The sequence below is a fragment of the Octopus bimaculoides genome, chromosome 10 (assembly GCF_001194135.2).
Source record: "Octopus bimaculoides isolate UCB-OBI-ISO-001 chromosome 10, ASM119413v2, whole genome shotgun sequence".
NCBI lineage: Eukaryota > Metazoa > Mollusca > Cephalopoda > Octopoda > Octopodidae > Octopus > Octopus bimaculoides.
The window spans coordinates 92046036-92056061 of record NC_068990.1 but is presented as its reverse complement, the minus strand read 5'-3'; the positions used below and the strand labels follow the sequence as shown (position 1 = coordinate 92056061).

At 40.0% G+C, this 10026-nt stretch overlaps 1 protein-coding gene across 1 annotated transcript in view; it reads right to left on the bottom strand.

Annotated features, from left to right (window-relative positions):
- The window catches only part of LOC106876279 (intraflagellar transport protein 56), a 25415-nt gene that overhangs the window by 2291 nt on the left and 13098 nt on the right, over positions 1–10026 (bottom strand). Inside the window, exons 7-16 of the mRNA XM_014924772.2 lie at positions 9360–9461; positions 8411–8485; positions 8013–8115; positions 7182–7291; positions 6244–6307; positions 5486–5574; positions 4147–4230; positions 3546–3615; positions 2753–2859; positions 1813–1946 (exon numbers count right to left, since the gene is read on the bottom strand). Of these exons, the coding sequence (XP_014780258.1) occupies positions 1813–1946; positions 2753–2859; positions 3546–3615; positions 4147–4230; positions 5486–5574; positions 6244–6307; positions 7182–7291; positions 8013–8115; positions 8411–8485; positions 9360–9461 (938 nt within the window). The remainder of the gene's footprint in view (positions 1–1812; positions 1947–2752; positions 2860–3545; positions 3616–4146; positions 4231–5485; positions 5575–6243; positions 6308–7181; positions 7292–8012; positions 8116–8410; positions 8486–9359; positions 9462–10026) is intronic.

The following is a 10026-nucleotide window of genomic DNA, read 5'->3' as shown; positions in this document are numbered from 1 at the left end:
AAAGAGCACCAATCCAAGGCGGTGGTGAGTTAGCAGAACTGTAAGAGCACCAGGCCAGATGCTTTATGGTATTGGTTCAGGCTCTTTGCATTCCGAGTTCAAATCCTGCCATGGTAGGCTTAACCCATCACTCAGTTTAACACCAGCACCTGGCACAGTGGTTGCCTTCCAGCAGAGTCCACTCTGTTGCAGGTATTCAAGCCCAAGTCTCTACTTTGAGAATACCTTCCTCCTCCTCTCTCCCTCCCTCCCACAATTCTTGTAGGCTTTGTAACAAGTCATGGGTGCTGCCTTCCTGCCTGACTAAAAGACAAAAAGAAAATCTGGTTGAGTGAAGGTCAGTCAAGCAGAGATGATTCAGCCATTCAGTTTCTTTTTTTTTCAGAGATTCTTGAGAGAAGGTTTTGAACTCAAACCATTTGTCATTAATCATCCAGTTCACTTGTACATGGAATTTACCATTTTTACTGCCAGACACACTGCAAACTGATTACAGTAGTGAAATGATATTCACTATGGTTTCCACTTACAGTTGTAATACAATAAGTTTACAGCTGTGAGGACGAGGTCAAAGACATCAAACAGAGCCAATGATGAGCTTTGACCTCTCACCTGATATCCTACAGACTCTGTCATTCATATCCTCCACCTCCCCACTCTCTCTCTAGGACATTAATACCACATAACAGTTTCTAATATACAGAGAATTTGGCCAACACAGAATTTGACTGACTCTTGTCATTTGTGTCACTCCTGACGTATTACATGAAGCCAAATTCTTCCACAAAGTTCCAACAACTGATTTAAAAGTTACAGGACATCTTCCTTTCATATAAACACATATTGTAAAAATATGTAAAGTAATGAAACAATTGTTATTATGACTGTCATGTAAATGAAGACTTGGCCTTTGGATTTTTATTGTAGTATATTTCAAACAAATAACATGTTAACTTGTCCCCAGGCTTTCTTTTAACTATATTAGGCATTTGATATAAAACATGTAAAAACTTAATGCTTAATTAGAGATTTGTAGCAGGGGAAAAAGATAAAATTCCACCTGGATAGAGTAAGAGCTTGTCTTAGGTAAACTTCTCAGATGGTCTGGTAATTTATCCTCCCATCACCAAAATGGAGGAAAGGTAGAATAAAATGTTCTGTATAGGAATAGAAGAAGTTTGAGGCAGATTTGAACTCACAAACTGTGAGTTGGTATACCAATATACTCTACCTACATGGCTATCACCCCTATTGGTAGTAATTCAATATTTTATCCGCTCAGGGCGGCGGTGAGCTTGCAGAAACGTTATCATGCCAGGCAAAATGCTTAGCGGTATTTCGTCTGCCGTTACGTTCCGAGTTCAAACTCTGCCATGGTCAACCTTGCCTTTCATCCTTTCGGAGTCAATAAATTAAGTACCAGTTGCATACTGGGGTTAATCTAATCGACTGGCCCCCCTCCCCCAAAATTTCAGGCCTTCTGCCTAGAGTAGAAAAGAAAAGAATATTAGAACATGAAGAAAGGCAGTGAGCTGGCAGAACTGTTAGCGTGTCAGGTAAAATGCTTAGCGACATTTCGTCTGTCTTGATGTCCTGAGTTCAAATTCTGCTGTTGCTGAGTTTACCTTTCATCCGTTTGGGGTTGATAAAAAAAGTACCAGTTGCAGACTGGGGATTGATGTAATTGATGTAACCCCTCCCCCACAAACTCGCTGGCTTTGTGCCAAAATTTGAAAGCAATAGTGGAACATGAAGAATCCATCATCAGTAATGGAATAGTTGGTAAGAGAAAAATGGTCGTTTGGTACTCACTTGACTTCTCTCTCTGCAATGATCTGCTGAAAGACACCAACACAGGCTCCTCTTTTACCTTCCCAATATTCTGGGTTCGGATCGAGTCTCTCCAAGACATGGAATGCCTTTGCTGAGTAATAAAACTGACCCATCTGACACAGAAAAAAAGCAAAAAAAAAAAAAAAAAAAAACCATTAAAGACCTCATCACATTCATCATCATCATTTAACGTCCGTTTTCCATGTTGGCATGGGTTGGACGGTTTGACAGGAGCTGACCAGGTGAGGAGCCGTTCAAACATTAATCAGCTACATATGGCAATTAAAAGAGGAAGGGATGCCATACAAAATTAACTGGAAGCAGCTAAGGAAAGTTTGCACTGTCAGCTATTGAATAAAAGCAGACAGTGCAAACTTTCCTTAGCTGAGAAATTTCACAATCTAGGGGATTTCTTGAACTCAGATTTGGCAGACAACTCTTCCTGCCCCTTCAGGAAAGGTAAGGAAGTTTCTTGCTTTTAATACAAAGCTAACCAGGACTGTATTTTCACCTTCAGCATTGAAAAGGTTAAGTGCTTCCAGCCATCTTGTCTGATGAGTTGTCAGTGTTACCAAGTGCAATAACAGACATGAAACCAATGATAACTTTCTGACCAGTTATATGCCATAACCAGGAATATACTACTGGACAATATTAAGGTTCAACCACTCAAATCCTCTTTTACAGTGTGCTTTTTTCTGACTCACACACACACACACGCTTAAATATATATATATATGTGTGTGTATAAAATATATATAAATATACCCACCTACAACAGAGTGTGTGACTGTAAAGCATGTGTGTGTGCATGTGTTTATACATCTGTGTGTGAAGCATGTGTGGATGCGTGCTTAAATCACAATATGTGTGTGTGTGTGTGTGTGTGTGTGTGTGTGTGCATTTTAACGTAGCTCACCTTATAACAATCATTAGAAATCAGCTGCAGGAGACTGAAAGATTCCCCAGAAGTTTCCATCTTCAGGTAAAGTTCCCAGGCATTGCGAGGTTTGTGATTCATAATGTCTGCAGAATAACCATAAACACAAATGTTAAACACACATATATATAGACACTTGCATGTAGAAATAATGAAAGGTACATACACTCACACTTGCATGTGTAACCACGCACTTATGCACACACACACACACACACACACACACACACACACACACACACACACATATTCATATCTATTCACACTTACATGCATAAACATCTTCTTTGTATTGGAAACATTTTCCTTTTCCTTTTCCTTTGTTCTGTTCTGTTGTGCAAATTACTTGGCAACCTCACTAGTGCTGGTGGCATGAAGAAAAAAAGCACCCAGCACATACTGTAAAGTGTTCAGCATTAGCAAGAGCATTCAACCATAGAAACCATGCTAAGAATGATATTGGAACTCAATGCAGCCCTGCAGTGGGTCACCAGTTCCCTGTCAAACCATCCTAATCATGCCAGCATGGAAAGCAGGCATTAAATGATGATACACACACACACACACACAGAGGAAATAGTGACACAACAAGGTACCAATTTTCACCTCTATACATTTAAGCGTTTAAGGTAAGAGCAATGGAAGGTTGTGATGTTCATGGCTTCCCCAAAGATGGGAAGAACATTTAAAGAGTGAAGTGAATCTAGGGCTTGGAAAGACACCCCTCCCCCACTCCCACCGCCAGCCCACAGAGTATGATATATTATCTTACAGCATCTGGCCAACCAACTGATGTAGACATAATCATGCTTTATCTTCTCACTCTGGATCATACAGAAAATCTGAAAAGACATTTACAAATAATAATAATAATAATTATAATAATAACAAGAAGAACAACAATAATAATAACAATAACAAGAAGAACAACATTGAAAAATACCTAAGGAATGAGAACTCAGGTGCTGTCCCTGTGTATTGGCCAACAGATTACTTGAAGTAAAATCTGGACGACTTGATGTGGTTTGACCATGTCCACACTGGCCTGTCCAGGAAATCCAGTTGGTACCAGTCAGACAGTTGCATCCCTTCACCTATTGGGTGCCCCCCACCCCGAGAGTCCCTGCATGCATCCAAGATGCCTTTCCAATCACCCACTAGCACTAAGGAGGGGGACATTCCTAAAAAAGACCTTCAGACATCTGCAGAAATCTGGCTGCCACACTCTAGTCTGAAGGCAGCCTCACCACACCATCACCAATACCCTCATCACAAACACCAGTAACATTTAGGTAGTTCTATATGTCTGATGGGTGGGGGGAAAGGATGTTAGGGGCGACAGAATATAAGAGCAACATAAAGGTAATACCAACCTCTTCAGCATCTTTGAAATTTCCATTGGCAGCTTTGGCCTGGGCATAGTTGAAATTGAAGTTGTCATCGCTATAGAAATAGCTCTGGAATTACCATAAGACAGAGTTAATAACATTTACATAGAATCGACATCATTGTTCTAACGTTCACTTTTCCATGCTTGCATGGGTCAGATGGAATTTCCTAAGGTTGAGTTTTCTACAGCCAGATGCTCTTCCTGCCACCAACCCTCAACTGCTTCCAAGTCAGGCAATATTTCTCATGGCCAGACATGTTTTTATGGAAGATTGACATCAAAGGACATCACTTGTATGATGATGATGATGTGCATTTACATGTCATATCATTTCAAGACAAAGCTGAACAAGCACACACACATGCATATGTGTGTGTGTATATATCTAGCGTTGGGCCTCATTGAGACAAGGTGGCATGTGAAAAGCACCTTCCGAGTGTTGGGCCTCATGGAGGCAATGACAAATGACCGAGACTTTTGGCATTATGCCGTGTTTGAGAAGACCCATTAAGCCAAGGGAAATCACAGTCATGGTGGATACTGGGGTCGCACAACTGGCACCTGTGCTGGTGGCACGTAAAAGCACCCTTTACAATCTCAGAGTGGTTGGCATTAGGAAAGGCATACAGACATAGAAACCATGCCAAATCAGACTAGAGTCTGGTACAGTCTTCCAGTTTGTCGGCCCTGGATATACTGTCCAACCCATGCCAGCATGTACAACGGCCATTAAATGATAATGATGATGATGATACATACATACATACATATATATATATATATATATATGGGTGTGTGTATATATGTATACATATGACAGGCATGTTTCAGTTTCTCTTTACCAAATCCAGTCAAAAGGCTCTGGTCGTCCTAGGGTGATATTAGAAGAAATTTGCCCAAGGCGCCACCCAGCAGGACTGAACCTGAAACCCTGTGGTTGGGAAGTAAACTTCTTACCACACAGCCATACCTGCACCTATGTATATGGCGATGCACAGCAGAGAATATGTTAAAGTGCATATAACATCCATTATTTACATTTGACGGATATTCGTCCTCATCTTGTTTGTTGTTAATGTTTTGGCTGATATACCCTCCAGCCTTCATCGGATGTCTTGGGGAAATTTCCCCAACACACCTGATGAAGGCTGGAGGGTATATCAGCCGAAACACTGTGTTAACAACAAACATGATGAGGACAAACTCTGTCAAAATGTAAATAATGTACATAATTCCTCATTTCTTAAATATAAAACTGTATATAACATCCATGTTTAAAAATGTGGAGAAAGGGGAGCCATGGTAAAGAAGATAAACCTTACCTTAATGGAATTCAAGTAGAGGAGAACATCTTGGAACTGTTTCAATAAAAAGAAACATGAAGCCATGCACTGGCGTCCTGGAATGGTATCTGCAATAGTAGTTGTAGTAATAGTAGTAGTAGCAGTAAAAAAAGACCTACATTCATTTTGTGGACATCAAAATCAGATTTATTACTTTGTAAAATAATTCTTTTCAGTCCCCCCCCCCCCCCCCCATGACCACCACTCTATAAAAAGAGCTTCTATTTGTCAGACCCTGTAGCAAATAACAAACCAAGTATTGCAACCCTCCCCCTTCCGCCATCCAGTTTAAACGGAGGTCTTCATCAGCCTTCCAATGAGGCTTGGCAGCACTTCTTGGTGTCTTTGAATACACAATGAATTGCCTCTTCTGAAGGATTTTCAGGATGTCAAACATAATTCCTGTAAGATGCATGTTGATTGTATTGGACACCAGTGTATCACCGGTATCACTGGTATCCAATCCTGGCTACAGAGTTGACCTTCATGAGATACTGTTAAGAGAGTAACTGAGGCTGACAACACAATGCGTAACCACATGTAGCATGTAGACAAGTGACATGTAAACAGTACATATGATGGATAGCTGCATGCAGCAGGGAGACTCATGTGACACATAGATAACATGTGTTGTGGGGAGTTGAATGTAACAAGTAGACAATGTGGTGAACAGATACATGTGACATATTGACACATGTATGTAGCCACCACATGTGGTGCAATAACAATTAACTTACCACATTCACTGGCTGAACCACCAACCAACTGGAAATATTGCTGTGCTATCTTCAGATGTTCTCTCTGTAACAACAACAGCAACAATGATAGTCATGGCTAAGGACATGGTAATTAATCCAACTTTATAAAATATAAATCTCCCTTAATCTCTACATATCTTTTAACCCCTAAAGCTCTGGGATTTGCCCTTACATAGCATGGACTGCTGAGCACATTTTATGAAAATGAGACTACCATGCACACATAAAAAACAAAAAAAAGAATAGTTAAAATATCTTCTTAGTATTTAATGGTGGTAAGTCTTAAATCATCTGAAAAAGTCATTAGTTGAACTATCTCTTGACAGACATTTCAACAAATGCCCATGAATTAAATGCATCTATCTGGGCCACGATCGTGGCCTGTCGACATGTGCCACATGGCCACAATCGTGGCACGTCGTGCTTTATGTGTTAAGGGCTGGTTCTTAACTTTGGTTCCTTGATGTGAAGTAGATGGAAAATCTTCTTCTCTCACAGGTAGAGGAGACCTCCTTCGGTCACGAATGACCATGGGATTGCACCTAGAAAGTTCCCCTCCAAGGCACAAGTCCAGGCAAGGTTGTTTATGGAAAACCAGCAGTCGCCCATGCATACCGGGCCCTCCTCTCCACACCACCAGTGTTACCCAAGGGAAAGGCAAAGGGGTCGATACAGCTTGGCAGAGTGAACTGGAGCAACATGAAATAAAGTATCTTGCTCAAGAACACAACACGCAAACAGATAACTTCCAGAAAATATCCACTGGACTTCCATTAAAGAACTAACAGGAACACAGAACAACAGAGAAACTTAATGAATCTACATACATGTACATCATATACAGAGAGAGATAGACAAACAGACAAGACAGGATGGACGGAGAGAGAAAGAACGAAGGTGGGCTCTCTTTTACTTACTGTTCCTTGTTCCTGTCCAAGAGCTGCATTCACGACCCCTTTTAAAATATATTCTTGGGGTGTACAAGGTTCAACATCTTTAATCAGGGCATATGCCTCAGTAATGTCATCTAAGAAGGAGATAGAAACAGAAAAGAAAAAGTTTTACATCATATATATATATATGCATGTACATACATACATCATCATCATTTAACGCCCATTGTCCATGCTGGCATGGGTTGGATGGTTTGACCAGGGCTGGTACACTGGAAGGCTGCACCAGGCTCCAATCTGATTTGGCATGGTTTTCTATGTCTGGATGCTCTTTCTAATGCCAACCACTTTACAGAGTGTAAAGGATGCTTTTACATGCCACTGGCACAGGTGCCATTTGCGTGACACCAGTATCTTCCATGACTGTGATTATGCTCAGCTTGATGGGTCTTCTTCTCGAGCATGACACAATGCCAAAAGTCTCGGTCGTTGCCTCTGTGAGGCCCAATGCTCGAAAGGAACTCAGCCTTTAAATCTATGTGGAACAAGATAAACCTTACTTGGAAAACAGATATTCATTAGTTTTGTTTAGGGCAGCATGGACAACAGAACAATACTCCAAAGAAGATATTTGTCTGACCCATGCAACCATGGAAAAATAGACATAAGATGAATGAATGAATGAACAAATATGGTAGATACCTAAAACAACTAACAATAGCATAGAATATACTACCAAATACTGTGTGTGTGTGTGTGTCTATGCTATGACAGGCTTCTGCACAGTTTCTGTGTAGCTAAATTCTATTCACAAAGTATTGGTCAAGTTGAGGCTAGAGTAGAAGTAGTGCTTACCTTGTTTCAGGTAGTATATGACCAGGTTTAATCTCGCCTCTGGTATGACATCAACAAGAGGAGGTAACACTTGTAGGGCTCCGTCACCGCCTTGAAACACCACCTTGATAATAATGTAGACAAATACGAGGGTAAATAGATATACGCTGACCATGAAACACAACAGATGCATTACACAGAACTTTGTAGATACACACAGAATGGCCCACATATAAATCTAGATTTAGGCCAATAAGTTATTATTGACCACACAGGTATCAGTCGTTTATCCTTATACTGTTATATACATGTGTACACACACACACTCACTCACACCACACCATAAATGCATTTTGTAAAGTTTTAAGCAATGATTTCTCTCCCTCTCTCTCAGATAGAATGACACAAAATACTTTTACCATGTTGTGTTTTATCAGATCACGGTTGAAGGTAAATGTTGGTGATGCCATATCTTGCAGACTTTTCAGTTCATTCTAGAAAAGAGGGAATATTTAATCATCATTATCATCATCATCATCACCACCACCACCATCATCATCACCATCATCGTTTAACGTCCGTTTTCCATGCATCGGCCACGTTCAGATGGTGCCTTTTATGTGTCACCGGCACAGGGAGCCAGTCAGGCAGCACTGGCAACAACCCACACATGAATGGTGCTTATTGCGTGCCAGCAAAACATATTTGCAAATGGTATGTCTGTGTGTGTGTGTGTAATGATTTCATTTAGCCATTGTGATAATAATAACCAGTGTCAGATCTCAATATACATATGCTTTTGGTCAGTGGCCCTCAACCAGGGCCCACATAAGATTTTGTTGCTAAAAATTATACTTCAATAATTTCTTTAAACATATCCATTAGATTTTTATTTTTATTTTCATGTTATAGTTGACTTGCATACACATTGATATGTCTTTCTTTTTCTTTTTCATCTCTCTCACTATTATTATTATTATTATCTTTCCTTTTTACAACATATATTGGGTTGGTGCATAATTATTGTGGCTATTTTTCAACAAATTTTATTCAACAAAAACAATAACCACATGTAACAAAAACATCTTTAAATGGTTATTCTGAAGCATATTCACCATCTACTTCAATTACTGCTTCCCATTTTCTTGGCAGACGGTCAGACCGCCATTTAAAGATATTTTTGTTAAATATTATTGTTTTTATCTTTGTTGAATAAAATTTGATGAAAAAAGCCGCAATAATTATGCACCAACCCAATATAATATATATCGGTCTGCCACAATGGTACATGTGACATGATGTACTGGTGATGTTGTGATGTTTATGCAGTGCATGAGAAATGGTTTAGAGATAAAGATGGAAGCAAACCTCAGCAGCCTTGCCATCATAGAGTCTGAAATGGTTGCAGGCCTTCAGATTTAAAGCTATGGCGCTGTCTGGATACTGTTGGAGATAGGCTTGTAACACTTCCTGTCAGCAGAAAATAGAGAGAGGGAAACTTATGGCAGTGTCACAACAACTACAACAATAACAGCAACAACATCATGAGTACATTACAACACACAAGCACACTTCAACAACCATCCACACACTTCTACAACAAGACAAGTACGCTGCAGCACTACTACAACACTGCTTCACAGCACGCTATAACATTACAACAACACAAGCTCACTACAATGCACCAGTGCACTGCAATAACATTAGGTCACAGTACAACTACAACATTAACTATAGCATACCATTATGTAATTTACATACTACAACACCAACATTTACAGCCATTACAACTCACCACTCCAGCTAAACTCAACAATATTCTTTTCTACTCTAGGCACAAGGCCTGAAATTTTGGGAGGGGGAGGGGCCCAGTCAATTAGACTGACCCCTGTATGCAATGTCTCTGCCACCTCACCACCTTTAAACTCACCAATGTTACAACACAATCTTAAACCTTGCTACTCTCTTTTATCTTTTCAATAATATCAAGATAAATATGCATACACACACACACACAGATTTATATATATATATC